This window comes from Lolium perenne, chromosome 2 (assembly GCF_019359855.2).
Source record: "Lolium perenne isolate Kyuss_39 chromosome 2, Kyuss_2.0, whole genome shotgun sequence".
Taxonomy (NCBI): Eukaryota; Viridiplantae; Streptophyta; class Magnoliopsida; order Poales; family Poaceae; genus Lolium; species Lolium perenne.
Genome location: NC_067245.2, coordinates 48,381,744 through 48,396,777, shown reverse-complemented (window position 1 = coordinate 48,396,777; position 15,034 = coordinate 48,381,744). Strand labels below are relative to the sequence as shown.

At 45.9% G+C, this 15,034-nt stretch overlaps 1 protein-coding gene across 1 annotated transcript; it reads left to right on the top strand.

Moving 5' to 3' along the window:
- Nucleotides 1-958: 958 nt before the first annotated feature.
- LOC127332048 (putative E3 ubiquitin-protein ligase SINA-like 6) lies at nt 959-2,694 on the top strand. Its single transcript, XM_051358303.1, has 2 exons — nt 959-1,633; nt 1,794-2,694. Exons 1-2 carry the CDS (start codon nt 1,088-1,090, stop codon nt 2,529-2,531), a joined length of 1,284 nt encoding a protein of 427 aa, XP_051214263.1. The 5' UTR covers nt 959-1,087; the 3' UTR covers nt 2,532-2,694.
- Nucleotides 2,695-15,034: the final 12,340 nt, after the last annotated feature.

Genomic DNA, 15,034 nt, shown 5'->3' with positions numbered 1-15,034 from the left:
GATCTGATATTTCGAACCAGAGGACAAATTCATATCCAGAAATCTTACGGGCAGGCGCGTGCTGGATGGACGTCCCGGACACACGCACCAGGCAGTCCAGTTGTCAATGAAATGGTAGGCTAGCTGATAGCATGTGTCACTTTTAAAAAACTATAACTTTTAAACCGTGCAACCAAATTACAGTTCGTTTTCACTACTAAAATTCCCATGACAAGAGCTTCGAAACTAGACCACATTTTCATATGTTTCGACGAATTTTTTTAACAAGCAACTTTGATGCGCGGCAAAGCAACTTTATTGTGCAGCAAACTAACTTTAATGTGCGACAAAGCAACTTTGGTGTGCAACGAACATGTACATTTTTTGGTACACGAAGGCACAATTTTGGTGCCCGACAATAATTTTGGTGTCTATGGAAGCAATTTCAATGTGTGACGAAGCAACTTAAGTGCCCTGCAGAGCAACTTTGGTGCCCGGCGACGGAGTTTTTGAACCCTGCAGAGCAACTTTGGCGTCCGACCGAGCAATTTTTAGTGTCTTGCGAGCAACTTTGGTACTCGGCCGAGCAATTTTAGTGTCCTGTAGAGTAACATTAGGAGTTGTTGCTGCAGCTGGAATCAAGTGTTTTTGTTGCACACCAAAGTTGCTTTGCCGCATACCAAAATTGTTTTCCCGCACAACAAAGTTGCTCTGTCGTGCATCAAAGTTGCTTGTTAAAAAATTGCGTCGAAACATATGAAAATGTGGTCTAGTTTCGAAGCTCTCGTCGTTCGGATTCTAATAGTGAAAACGGATTGTAATTTCACCGCACGGTTTAAAAGTTACAGCTTTTTAAAAACAACAAAATGATATCAGCTAGCCTACCTTTTTGACACATCTTTCCGTGTGAGCACTTTCCATTTTGATATGACCGCTCAAAATAACTAACGGGCATGCGGCCACTACGTGTACTATATGGGCGAAGTACAGACTGAAGGAAGCTGCATTGGAGACATCGATAACAGTTGCGGTTAATCAGGAACCCAGGTCTGCCAGATCCGAAGTGGCTGGGGCGTGGTTGCCTCCCAGGGACAGCGTCGAGGTCGTAATGGACGCCGCCGGGGTCGGGGTTGGGGTCGTAATGGCGGCGGCGGGGCATGCACTCAACGGCGACCCTGGTTGGGAACGAGTCGGGTGTGAAGAGTGTGAGGTGGGGCGAGAGGGGGACGCCGCAGTACACGGGACTCCAGTAGTTATTAGTACCAGACTAGATATGTTTCTTCAGTCGTGTCCAGTTCTCATTGTTGTTTGTCTAGTGCTCTGTCATCCCCACTCCTCTACCCACAACCGAAAGAGGAGCACTCGGTTCCCCAAAATGTTCTCCTCTCCGGAGTCCCGGGCGAATATGAGGATCTCGCCAATGGAGGCCGGGGATCACAGCGGCGGCAACGGCAAGAGGGCGAGAGGGGATGAGGAGGTGAAGCCGGAGGAAGGAGAAGTGGTGATGCAGGACGGAGATGAAGGTAGAAATGCCTTGGCGGTGGTGGAGGCGCAGGCGCCCATGGCGGATCAGCCGCAGATGGACCTCAGGATGGACGTGGCTCTGCTCCACTGCCAGGCCTGCCTCCTTCCCCTCAAACCCCCCGTCTTCAAGGTACGGTCTCTCATCCCACCCACCAGAGTGATCCAAGATTTGTCTGCGGGATCACAAATTTGTTTGCAAATAGGAGAAAGAACGAACCTCTTTTCGTGTTCTTGCTATGGCCATGCATGAAAGATGATGTTTTTAAAAGAAAATCGTGTATCGATCGCAGTGCGAGGCCGCCGGGCACGTCGTGTGCTGCTACTGCCGGGCCGGCCACGGCGACATCTGCAGCCGCGCCAACACCCACTGCGGCGAGCTGGACGCGGTCGTCGGCGCCGCCAAGGTGCCCTGTCCCTACAAGGTGTTCGGCTGCGAGCGCTACGTCGTGTACCACGAGAGCGCGGACCACCAGCGCGTGTGCCAGTGCGCGCCGTGCGCCTGCCCGGAGCCCGGCTGCGCGTACATGGGCTCCCGCGGGATGCTGCTCGACCACTTCGCCGCCGCCCACTCGCGCCTCGCCACCGCGCTCCGGTACGGCCGCTCCTGGAACCTCAGCTTTCCCCTCTCCCACCGCTGGCACGTCCTCGTCGGGGAGGAGGACAAGAGCGTGTTCCTCCTGATCTTGGGCGCGCTGGGCGCCGCCACCGCCGTCTCGCTGGTCTGCGTCAGGGCGGACGGCGCCCCGGTGCCACAGTTCTGGTGCAAGCTCTCCGTCGAGCGCCCGGGCGACGACAAGGACAAGCTGGTTCTCATGGCCTCCACGGTGGGAACCAGCGCGCTCACCGGTGGCGCGCCGGCGCCAGGCAAGGGAATGTTCTTGGCGGTGCCCCAGGAGCTGCTCTACGGCGACATGCTCGCGCTCTGCATCCGCATTGATCAGCTCCGACCTGCCGCCGCTGCTCCCAGTCCCAGCCCCAGGTCGACGACACCACAAGCAAGGATACCCAGGAAGACTGTGTTCGTTTGATCTGGTGCATGCTATGGACACCGCCGCTCAAATGTTTTTTGTTCACATGAAGGGAAGTAAGGAGCTGTTGCATATCATTTTTTCCTTTCGGACTTTGAACGATTTAGATGCATATGTAACTATCTCCCTCGCCAAAGCTAACATCAATTCTTCATTTCCAGTACTTCCTCTGATTCATATTACTTCATGCTAAAATGGATGTATCTACAACTAAAATATGTCTAGATATATCTATACTAGTATAAGTAATATGAACAGGAGGGAGTATGAGATCGTTCTTTTTATGTGAAACATCCTACCTAGACATGATGCTCCAGATTATGCATTGCGTTCCCATGGATGACGGGGAGGAAACTCTAGCTGCCACCCACCGCGAGCATCCCCTTCCTTTCCACCCCCTCCTTGTTACTGCCGTATGGCGTGGCCAAAAAGAATCCCGGGCGCTAGTTCTAGCAGAGGCCCCTCCCCGCGAGGTAATTTAGGCACATGCCGAGATGGCCAGTGAGAGCGGTGCGCTAGCTTATGGGCGCAGTGGCGCGACTGTCTCGGGGGCGGCAGCCCCTGGCGCAACAGTTGTTGTGGGCGGACCAGGCTCGAGCCGGATGACAATGGAGCTGACACACGACGAACCTTGATATTGCCCGTAGCAGTGGGGGATTTACTAGCCCGACCTGGGCCTAGTGTGCTCCTACTGCTGCGTTCGGTCAGCAACCATTTCCGTCACACTTGGTCTCCTGATCACATCTAAGTTTATCAATGTTCATATGCATCCCTCGTGGCATCCTACTTGGACGCACTTTTTTTGCGAATAGGACACTGGCATCAAAAGAAACATCGAACAGTACAAAGAAGCCCAAGAAAAACGAAAAATACAACGAGATCCTTGAGAAGCTCTTCATCTTCAACCTCTAGACCGTGTCGGCGGCGCGCTGCCACTGCCGCTCCTCCCTGAGTCGGCCTAACGTTGTTGGTTGCGGACGGGAAGTCGCCGAATGGGTCGAGAAGACCACATCCGTCCCGGAGACGAAGAAGTAGGATGAACTGCCGATGAAGCTCCTTGACGATCTGAAGATCCCCACAGCCAGACGAAATCCTCGAAGACCACACCACACCCACAAGCTTCTCACCGTCGCCGTCGAGATGGGGTTGAAGCCAGGGAAACATTATTGCATGAGGCGTCGCCACCACAACCTGAGCGCCACCTCTACAAACAAAAACTCTAAAGACGGGGAACGAAGCACCCAAAGCTGGGAAATGAAGCCCTCCCGCCGACGAGAGCCACGATCTGCCGCACCTCCATGGCCCGAAGGCCAGATCGGTAGCCAGATCGGAGGCGGCCGCCGACGGGAGGCAGAGGAACCCTAATCGCTCCTCTACTTGGACGCACTTAAGGGTGAAGATTCAGCCTTAAGCTCTAACTCATCTATTTTAGTGAGTAGCCTCTCGTTTTCTTTTTGTACATTCCACTTAAATTTTGTGCCACCCCACTTTGGAAAAGTGTAAAGATGTCTAATTTCATTTTCAACATTATGATATGGGTAGCAAGACTAGTCATAGTGGGAAGTAACATAGAGTAGTAACATGTGTTACTACCTTCATAGTGGTTAGTAACATCAAAGTAGTATCATAGATGTCTTCATTAATTAGCTTGTAGACTCATTGTATCTTGAAAACCGTGATATTTCAGTAACTAGCTATGTTACTTAATTCTCCTCTCTCCTCATTAACTCACTGCAACATAAATAAATTTATTGAGTTGAACACTTAGTTACTAGTGAAGTTACTCCCACTATGAGTAGTCTAAGCAAGTTGCCAGCCTAACCATGTTGTGGGCCCTGACAACTGCCATAGAATTTATTTATTTTTTGGATTTTGCAGCCGCCTTTGGATCTTGATCGGGCAGCTGAGAGGGTGTCGCCCGCGGGGGACAAAAACCGAACATGCTCTCGATTTGTGTCTCGCCGCATGAAAAGTAAATATGATACTCCCTCTCTCACAGTTTATTAGGCGTGCGCGTACCCCTAGAGCGCAAATTTGATCAAGCTAGCATTAGTTATATGTTATAAAAATTATATCATTAGAAAGTTTAGATGTTCTATTTCCTAATGATATAGTTTTTATATTGTATAATTTAAATTATATAGGTTAAATTGTTGACCTAGAAATACGGGGAAGACTAGCAAACTGAGACGGAGGGAGTATAATACTCGTATTATTCAAAAGTAAATATAAACGACACGAAATCCATGTGCATGGATTAAATCAAGTAGCTTGACCTTGAGAGAAGAAATGTTCGGCAACCACTAGTAGCATTCTACGAGTACACTTCATGAGCGAAGAACTTTAAGAGCTCCGGATTCATACAATAGAAAAATCATAGGAATAGAAAAAATATATGATTAGTACGCCATGTCTAGTTGAATCCTATAGGAAGATGAGTCCTCTTTGATTATGCCAAAGAAATTTTATATGAGGTATGACCGCATGTTTATTTTCTATAGGATTTACACTACAAGATTTCTATAGGATTATTTCATATATGATATGTTCCTATTAATCAAACAACTAGTGTAGGAAAAACCTCATAGGATCTAAATCCTATACAGTTTCAACACTTTTTTTTAATGAATCAAAGGAGCCCTAACTGTTCTCATCTTTATTCCATTAATGATTGTCTTTGCAGCCACTTGTACCCTCATGGAGGCATCCGGGGCAACGCTAGGGATCGGATGCCGATAACTAGCTTCCCATCGGACTGCTCAAGAGACGTACGATTTGTTCAGAGTTGATTGTCCCATGGCAAAGAAAAGTATGTGGGCCTAGGAGTTCGCAATAGAAGTTCTCAACATTTTTTCTAGTAAAATAACTAGCTCTAATTTAGTGGGATTCATCTGCTCAATTTTTTTAGTGGGATTCGAAATCAACTATTCCAATCTGAAGTTCCTGTTATTTAGGAAACTAATGCTAGATTATACTCGGAAGCAAAATTGTTTCCTATTATTTGTATAATCAAAACAATTTCTTTCTAATATTTGTGTCTAATGTTAAAATATTTTCGATTTTCAAAGCAGCATGGTATTGCTTCAAGTGATCATACTGTTTCTTTCAACATAATATCGATTTGCTTCCACCCTCCATCAATAGTGAAATTATTTTCACTATCCTAACTAAGTATGCTTCAAAAGAATTGGTAATGTTTCTTTGAGAAAAGAATAAATATTTGTTACCATCGCTAAAAAAATTCCATGGACAAAATATTTCTACTATCTGAAATAACATCTAATGATAAATTTGTCCACTAGTTGTGCTACTTTCTTCTCGTATGCTGAAAATGATTCCACTGAGTATGCTGTGTGTTTCCTCCTTGCTTCATGCTTGCTTCCGTAAGATAAAATGTGTCGTATTGGGTAGGCTTTGGGTCGTCCAGGTAATCTGCAGACCCCACCACGCGATGGTGGACATGCTTCGGTTGTGCTTCCTTCAAACGGCGGATGTGCTTCCTTCAGACGCCACCGGCGGATCGTGGCCTTGCTTCCCCCGATGGTTAATGTGCTTCAAATCTGCTTTGCAAGCCATATACGATGCAATACACGGTAGCTAATCAGTCCGATGTTTTGTCTCCTATCGGATCACGATATAGTGTTTAGCCAGAGTGAAGGCTCATGTGTCCTAACTGATGAATGGCATCGTCCTCACGAAGGGAGCACCATAAGTCCATAATCCAGATGGTGCTGCATCAAATTACAGGCTTGAGTTTTGTAACGGTGAGCGCATAACAATGATGTTGTCCTGGCCATCCCCCAAGCAAATCCATAATGTGTCTGATTAGGAGGTTAGAAGATTCACATAAGTACTAGCTCTGATTAGTAGGCGAGAAGAAGTGTCTCTTTCATCACTTCAAACAGTTCCTTCAATTCTACCTGAAACGCAGAGCTATCCTCCCGGAAGTCCACTACAAAGTGTATGCCTACGTATTAATTCACATGTTTGTACTTGTGTCACCAACTTCCATCTTAAGTGTGTACAACACTGTATTGGCATCAGCACACGCAAGATCGCATGGTATCGTTCATGTAGGGAGGTAAGACAGGACGAGGATATAAAGTGGCAGAGTGGTCTCCATCCCCAACTCATACCTTAGTACCCCAAAACAAATGTAGCTTCTTGTGTGGCACATACTAGTGGTAGAGGAGATCAACACACAACGTATGCTTTTCAAGACTAATTGATAGATTAGGGTTGGGAGGTCTCCGGAAATCTTACAGAACATCATTCATGTGTTTCTGATCTTCACACCGTATCAAAAAAAAAATGTGTTTTTGATCTTCCTTTCAGAACATCATCCATGTGTTTCTAATCTCCCTTCCTGAGAAAAGGGAGCAACAACTGATAGTGCAGAGCAAGGAAGACTAGCGGTGGAACTCATTGTAGTATCGGACCTGACAAAGTAAATTGGTGGCGCATAGCTCAACAACAGCATGGATCAAAGCAAACCCAAGCATGAATGTTGTTTGGCTTTTGCTTTGGGTTGTAGTTGTTGTCAAGCTTTCTTGAGTGAAGTCTGCTCTGCTACCCCTTGTAATATTGCAAACTCCCTTCAAGAGGATCGATGAGAAGACTCCTTACAATGTATTAGGGTTGTCTCTTTCTTTTTGAACCTGGGAAAGAAGCTGAAGGGTCTAGTTGGTGTTTTCATAAAAAGGCAGTTACAGTTTAAAGAAGACCCCATGAAATAACTGAAAATTACAAGGCAGACCTTCTCTTTTACATCAAGCACCCTGAAATAAAAGATGAAAAAAGCAATTAGGTCCAGCACCGCCATCTTCATTGACTTTAAGGCCAACGCCGCTCATCCTCAGCGTCACCCAGGGTGAAACCACTTAGGATGTAGAGGATGGGAGTCGCCGCCGTGACTCCATTGATCAATGGCCTCAAATCTAGGAGGTTGAACGTGGCATCCGCGAAAGCCGTTCTCCGGCTATTAAATTTGGAGGAGAAGAAAGGGCCGCCAATATTGTGGTCGTCCTGAATCCGCACCTTACTCTGCATAGCCTAACGCCAGAGAACATATAGCCACTTCGCTCCTTTTTGCCGATGAAAGGCATTGATCCTCAGCGAGGGAGCACCATAAGTCCATAATCCAGATGGTGCCACGTCAAATGATACGATTGAGTCTTGTCAAGGTGAGCGCGTAATAACGACCGTGTCCTGGCCATGCAGCTCAACATCCCACAAACAAATCCAATAACTGTTAAAACCTCCCATTTCCCCTAGTAGCAACTGGAACGTGTTAAGTACCTAGCTGATTAGTAGGCGAGAAGTGTCCCTTTTGGCATTTCAGGTCGTTCGTACTTATACAGTTAGGCTTATCAAATTGATAATCGTGGCCTATCATGCGGAAGTCGTCTAGAAAGTTTGCCTACACACTACAGGAACGGTGACCAGAGTGTACGCCGACGGCCAAATGTCGGGGCCGTCGGCGTACGGCCTCGCCGGGCCAGCTCGAGACGCCGACCGTCGGCGTATACATACCGTCGGCGTACAAGTTCCTACGCCGAGGGCCGCCGTCGGCGTCTACCTGGCCCTTGGCGTAGGCAGTAGCATCGTGCCTGTTCCAGCGGCGGCATGACGGCCCTCTCACGGCGTCACACAGAGGCCGATGGCCACCCTCGGCATAGGGCATGGCCCCCCTATGCCGACGGCCACCCTCGGCGTATAGGGTTTTTTTTCTTTTCTCTCTCTCTCATATTACTTTATATTATGTTTCTATTATTTATTTACTAGTATGAATTATGTAAAAAAGGTTCTATTTTTTAAGAATTCGTAGATGGCATATATGTAGGTCCCACGGGTGACGCTCTTCGCAGACGGGTCAACCGGAGCCACCTGGGGTGGTGCTTCATGATGCCCAGATATATGACATGATGCGGACAAAGCAGAAGCCCAATCCCGCATTGCCTCAGCCACAGTACTACGGCAATACCAAGGCCGCCAAGGAGGACTACTGCGACATGGTGTTATCTCGTCACCCGAAGGTGGATGACCCCTTGAGCATTCCGATCGACGAGGAGTCGTTGGTCCTGTCGGGGCGCGGGCGTCCGCATGGCCGTTACCCCTTTCTGAATAAGGCGGTCAAGCCTACCCCAGCCACGAGCTACACGCGTCTCAAGCATACCCTCACCGCCGACAGCCCCCAGCCTCGTCCACGGCCTGCTCGTCCACCCGCCTACGATGTAAGTTTTCCTCATTTTCATCCTCTTTCCGGTTTTCCTTCCTACATGGCTAAGTGTTGACGAGATTCATTGTTTCTGAAATTGTAGCCTGAGTTCGAGGCGGCCTTCGAAGCCTGCAATGAAGCGTATCAGCAGGCTGCTGCCCAGTGGAATAGGCAGAATACGGCCTACATGGCGTATATAGGAGTAAGTCTGAATCTTTCTTCTCGCAAGTAGATGACAAGTCTCAGTTTGATGCTTTATTTCTGCAAAGCCTAACTTGTAACCTATCTTGCAGGAAATGATGATTTCTATGTCTACTGGTACATCGCCACCGGCTCGAGTTACCGTGGCGGGGGACATGCCTATCATGCCATCGAGGGCAGCTTTCGCTGCGACTTACTACGGATTCACACCGGAGGTAAGTTCTTTGCCAAACCGGTAGTTACCACTTTCCTTTGCCTCGCAAGTTGCTAACATGTAGGGAACACGTAGGGAATGGGATGCTCCGGGAACCGGGCCTCACCGGGTGGGCGCGAGGTCACACCGGTTCATGAAGGTGGTCAGTCTGCTGGGCGTTCTGCTGGTGCCTCTCCTTCGACTACTCCTGGGACTACTCCCGGTGCCTCTCCGTCGACTTCTCCTGGGCGTAGCACCGGTCCTTCTCCAGGTGGTTCTTCTGCAGCTTCTACCGGAGCGCAACCCCGGGCTGCTCGTTTCGCCAACGATAAGGGCGGACACACCCCGCCCGGGTCCTTCCTCCGCTAGTCAGCTTAGAACTAGGGTTTGCTTGCTACTACTATGTATTTGGATGACATGGCACTCTCCGCTCTCCGCTTGTATGCTATTATGTGGATTATATGATATTTATGTGAATTATGGCGAATTTGGTCGATTTTGGATGAATTTGGATGAACTGGATCTGCTGAATTGAATTTGAATTGCAACAGGAACAGAAACAGGGGTCAGTGTCTATGCCGACGGCAATGCCGTTGGCGTAGACCATGCGTCTGGACGGCCGCCACGTGGCCATGCCATGCACGGCCCTATGCCGAGGGGGTTGCCCTCGGCATAGACGCCCACCTGGCTGCACCAGCTCGCGCCACGTCGCCCCGTTCGTCGCCGGGCCGCTGCCGTACGCTGAGGGCAGGCCGTCGGCGTCTGCCGACGCGCCGTTAATGGTGACGACGCGCCGCCAGGAGACGCCGAGGGCAGCTACGCCGAGGGGCTGACCTGGCCGTCGGCGTAGGGCGTGTACGCCGAGGGCCGGCCATACGCCGACGGCACGCCGAGCTACGCCGAGGAGCCTATACGCCGAGGCTCTACGCCGAGGGCTGCCGTCGGCGTAGCCTACGCCGAGGGCCAGGCGCGGCTACGCCGAGGGCAGCTGGCCGTCGGCACCTCGTGGGATTCCTGTAGTGACATATTAATTCACATGTTTGTACTTGTGTAAGTAAGTTCCGTTGTAAGTGCATACACACGTACCATAGTACCATATCATTCATGTAGACCCATGGCGTGGTGAGGCAAATAAATAGCAGGGTGGTCTCCCTCCGCACAACTCATACCTTGATAACCAAAAATAAATGAAGATTCTAACGTGCAACGTAGCACAAGTTAGATGTAGAGGAAATTAACACGTAGAAGGTATATGCTTTTATGAATCAGTAGCTGCTATTGTTGGGCGATCTGAGAATATAGGTGATGTGTTTCATGCTGAATTATCGGCGGTGGTACAAGCTCTACATTTGGCTGAATATTTGGGAATCATCCATGTTGTCCTGAAAACCGATTCGCAGTTGCTGATGTTTGCACTACACAACAGACAAGCTGATGCATCGCCACAAGCTTTGAGGAGTTAAAGTTCCAGATTAGAACTAGTTTTTTTCTTTTTTGTGATATCATTGCATGTAAACATGAGCTAAATAAACCAGCCCATGAACTTGCGATGTCAACGGAGATATGCTCTGGGAGTATGAGGTACCAGCATCTATTGCTGGTCTTGTGTCGGACGGAATGCCCTAATAAAGCTTTGGCTTTCTCTAAAAAAAAATAGAGCGCATTAGGGTTGGGCGGTCTCGGGTAATCTTTCAAAACAAGGACTCTAGATGTCTTGGCTATTCCTTTCTTGGAACCACAAGCGATAACTTATAAGGTGGGGCAGGGGGGCGGCCCTAGCTGGCGCTCGCGCGCCAGGATTAAATCGAGCGATCGGTTTCGGACAACCCAATTTGGGAATAAAACCGCGTTTCCCTTTCGTGGTAATTGTGGACCACAGAGGTTACGTGCCTTAATTGATTTTGCCTTCCGCAATTCCCTTTCCGCTCGTGACACAAGTTGGGTTGTCGTACGTTAATTTGCTTGCTGCACGTGGGCAATTCCCTTTACATGTTCAAGTAGTAAAATATTAACTATTTCCTTATTCTCTTTTTGGGCTAGTGAAATTTTAGGGTTCAAAAAAAGGGAGGGGAGCAGCATAATCCACTTGCAAATGAAATGAACTACGACTTGCAACATGACAATTCCCTTCTTCCGCAATTCCCTTCTTGGTAACATAATAATGTAGGTGTTGGTTAAGCTTCCATATACATGTTGATAAAGACTGAATGGGAGTGTTGGTAACATATGGACTAAGGTGTTGATGAAGAGTTCATGGGAGGGTTGATAAGTAGGGTTGATAAACATTGAGTCACCTGTTGATGAATAGTGCATGAGATGGTTGATAAGTAGGTTCCCTTGTTCCCTTAAGAAACAAAAAGGACCACCTTTGTCTACAGAAAAAGAAAGAAAGAAGATGGTAACAAGAGAGTAGATGGGTTGATAAAACATTGAGTCACCTGTTGATGAAGAGTGCATGGGAGGGTTGATAAGTAGGTTCCCTTGTTCCCTTAAAAAACAAAAAGGACCACCTTTGTCTACAAAAAAAGAGAAATAAAAAGAAGGAGGTAACAAGAGAGTAGATGGGTTGGTAAAAATATTGAGTCATCTATTGATGAAGAGTGCATGGGAGGTTGATAGGTAAGGTTCCCTTGTTCCCTTAAAAAACCAAAAAGGACCACCTTTGTCTACAGAAAAAGAAAGAAAGAAGATGGTAACAAGAGAGTAAATGGGTTGATAAACATTGAGTCACCTGTTGATGAATAGTGCATGAGATGGTTGATAAGTAGGTTCCCTTGTTCCCTTAAGAAACAAAAAGGACCACCTTTGTCTACAGAAAAAGAAAGAAAGAAGATGGTAACAAGAGAGTAGATGGGTTGATAAAATATTGAGTCACCTGTTGATGAAGAGTGCATGGGAGGGTTGATAAGTAGGTTCCCTTGTTCCCTTAAAAAACAAAAAGGATCACCTTTGTCTACAAAAAAAGAGAAATAAAAAGAAGGAGGTAACAAGAGAGTAGATGGGTTGATAAAACATTGAGTCACCTGTTGATGAAGAGTGCATGGTAGGGTTGATAAGTAGGTTCCCTTGTTCCCTTAAAAAACAAAAAGGACCACCTTTGTCTACAAAAAAAGAGAAATAAAAAGAAGGAGGTAACAAGAGAGTAGATGGGTTGGTAAAACATTGAGCCACCTATTGATGAAGAGTGCATGGGAGGGTTGATAAGAAGGTTCCCTTGTTCCCTGAAATAACAAAAAGGACCACATTTGTCTACAGAAAAAGAGAAATAAAAAGAAGGAGGTAACAAGAGAGTAGATGGGTTGGTAAAACATTGAGCCACCTATTGATGAAGAGTGCATGGGAGGGTTGATAAGTAGGTTCCCTTGTTCCCTGAAATAACAAAAAGGACCACATTTGTCTACAGAAAAAGAAAGAAAGAAGATGGTTAGAAGAGAGTAGATGGGTTGATAAAACATTGAGTCACGTGTTGATGCAGAGTGCATGGGAGGGTTGATAAGTAGGTTCCCTAGTTGCCTTAAAAAACAAAAAGCACCACCTTTGTGTACAGAAAAAAAGAAGGAGGTAACAAAAGAGTAGATGTGTTGGTAAAACATTGAGCCACCTATTGATGAAGAGTGCATGGGATGGTTGATAAGTAGGTTCCCTTGTTCCCTTAAAAAACAAAAAGGACCACCTTTGTGTACAGAAAAAGAAAAAAAGAAGGAGGTAACAAAAGAGTAGATGGGTTGGTAAAACATTGAGCCACCTATTGATGAAGAGTGCATGGGAGGGTTGATAAGTAGGTTCCCTTATTCCCTTAAAAAACCAAAAAGGACCACCTTTGTCTACAGAAAAAGAAAGAAAGAAGATGGTAACAAGAGAGTAGATGGGTTGATAAAACATTGAGCCACCTATTGATGAAGAGTGCATGGGAGGGTTGATAAGTAGGTTCCCTTATTCCCTTAAAAAACCAAAAAGGACCACCTTTGTCTACAGAAAAGAGAAATAAAAAGAAGGAGGTAACAAAGAGAGTAGATGGGTTGATAAAACATTGAGTCACATGTTGATGAAGAGTGCATGGGAGGGTTGATAAGTAGGTTCCCTTGTTGCCTTAAAAAACAAAAAGAACCACCTTTGTCTACAGAAAAAAAAAAAAAGATGGTAACAAGAGAGTAGATGGGTTTGGTAAAAAACATTGAGTCACCTGTTGACGAAAGAGTGCATGGGAGGGTTGATAAGTTGGTTCCCTTGTTCCCTTAAAAAACTAAAAGGACCACCTTTGTGTAGAGAAAAAGAAAAAAAAAGGAGGCAACAAAAGAATAGGTGGGTTGGTAAAAACATTGAGTCATCTATTGATGAAAGAGTGCATGGGAGGTTGATAAGTAGGTTCCCTTGTTCCCTTAAAAAACCAAAAAGGACCACCTTTGTCTACAGAAAAAGAAAGAAAGAAGATGGTAACAAGAGAGTAAATGGGTTGATAAAACATTGAGTCACCTGTTGATGAATAGTGCATGAGATGGTTGATAAGTAGGTTCCCTTGTTCCCTTAAAAAACAAAAAGGACCACCTTTGTGTACAGAAAAAGAAAGAAAGAAGCTGGTAACAAGAGAGTAGATGGGTTGATAAAACATTGAATCACCTATTGATGAAAGAGTGCATGGGAGGGTTGATAAGTAGGTTCCCTTGTTGCCTTAAAAAACAAAAAGGACCACCTTTGTCTACAGAAAAAAGAGAAATAAAAAGAAGGAGGTAACAAAAGAGTAGATGGGTTGGTAAAAACATTGAGTCATCTATTGATGAAGAGTGCATGGGAGGTTGATAGGTAAGGTTCCCTTGTTCCCTTAAAAAACCAAAAAGGACCACCTTTGTCTACAGAAAAAGAAAGAAGATGGTAACAAGAGAGTAAATGGGTTGATAAACATTGAGTCACCTGTTGATAAATAATGCATGAGATGGTTGATAAGTAGGTTCCCTTGTTCCCTTAAGAAACAAAAAGGACCACCTTTGTCTACAGAAAAAGAAAGAAAGAAGATGATAACAAGAGAGTAGATGGGTTGATAAAACATTGAGTCACCTGTTGATGAAGAGTGCATGGGAGGTTGATAAGTAGGTTCCCTTGTTCCCTTAAAAAACAAAAAGGACCACCTTTGTCTACAAAAAAAGAGAAATAAAAAGAAGAAGGTAACAAGAGAGTAGATGGGTTGGTAAAACATTGAGCCACCTATTGATGAAGAGTGCATGGGAGGGTTGATAAGTAGGTTCCCTTGTTCCCTGAAATAACAAAAAGGACCACATTTGTCTACAGAAAAAGAAAGAAAGAAGATGGTTAGAAGATAATAGATGGGTTGATAAAACATTGAGTCACCTGTTGATGAAGAGTGCATAGGAGGGTTGATAAGTAGGTTCCCTTGTTGCCTTAAAAAACAAAAAGGACCACCTTTGTGTACAGAAAAAGAAAAAAACAAGGAGGTAACAAAAGAGTAGATGTGTTGGTAAAACATTGAGCCACCTATTGATGAAGAGTGCATGGGATGGTTGATAAGTAGGTTCCCTTGTTCCCTTAAAAAACAAAAAGGACCACCTTTGTGTACAGAAAAAGAAAGAAAGAAGATGGTAACAAGAGAGTAGATGGGTTGATAAAACATTGAGTCACCTGTTGATGAAGAGTGCATGGGAGGGTTGATAAGTAGGTTCCCTTGTTCCCTTAAAAAACAAAAAGGACCACCTTTGTCTACAGAAAAAGAAAGAAAGAAGATGTTAACAAGAGAGTAGATGGGTTGATAAAACATTGAGTCACCTGTTGATGAAGAGTGCATGGGAGGGTTGATAAGTAGGTTCCCTTGTTCCCTTAAAAAACAAAAAAGACCACCTTTGTCTACAAAAAAAGAGAAATAAAAAGAAGGAGGTAACAAGA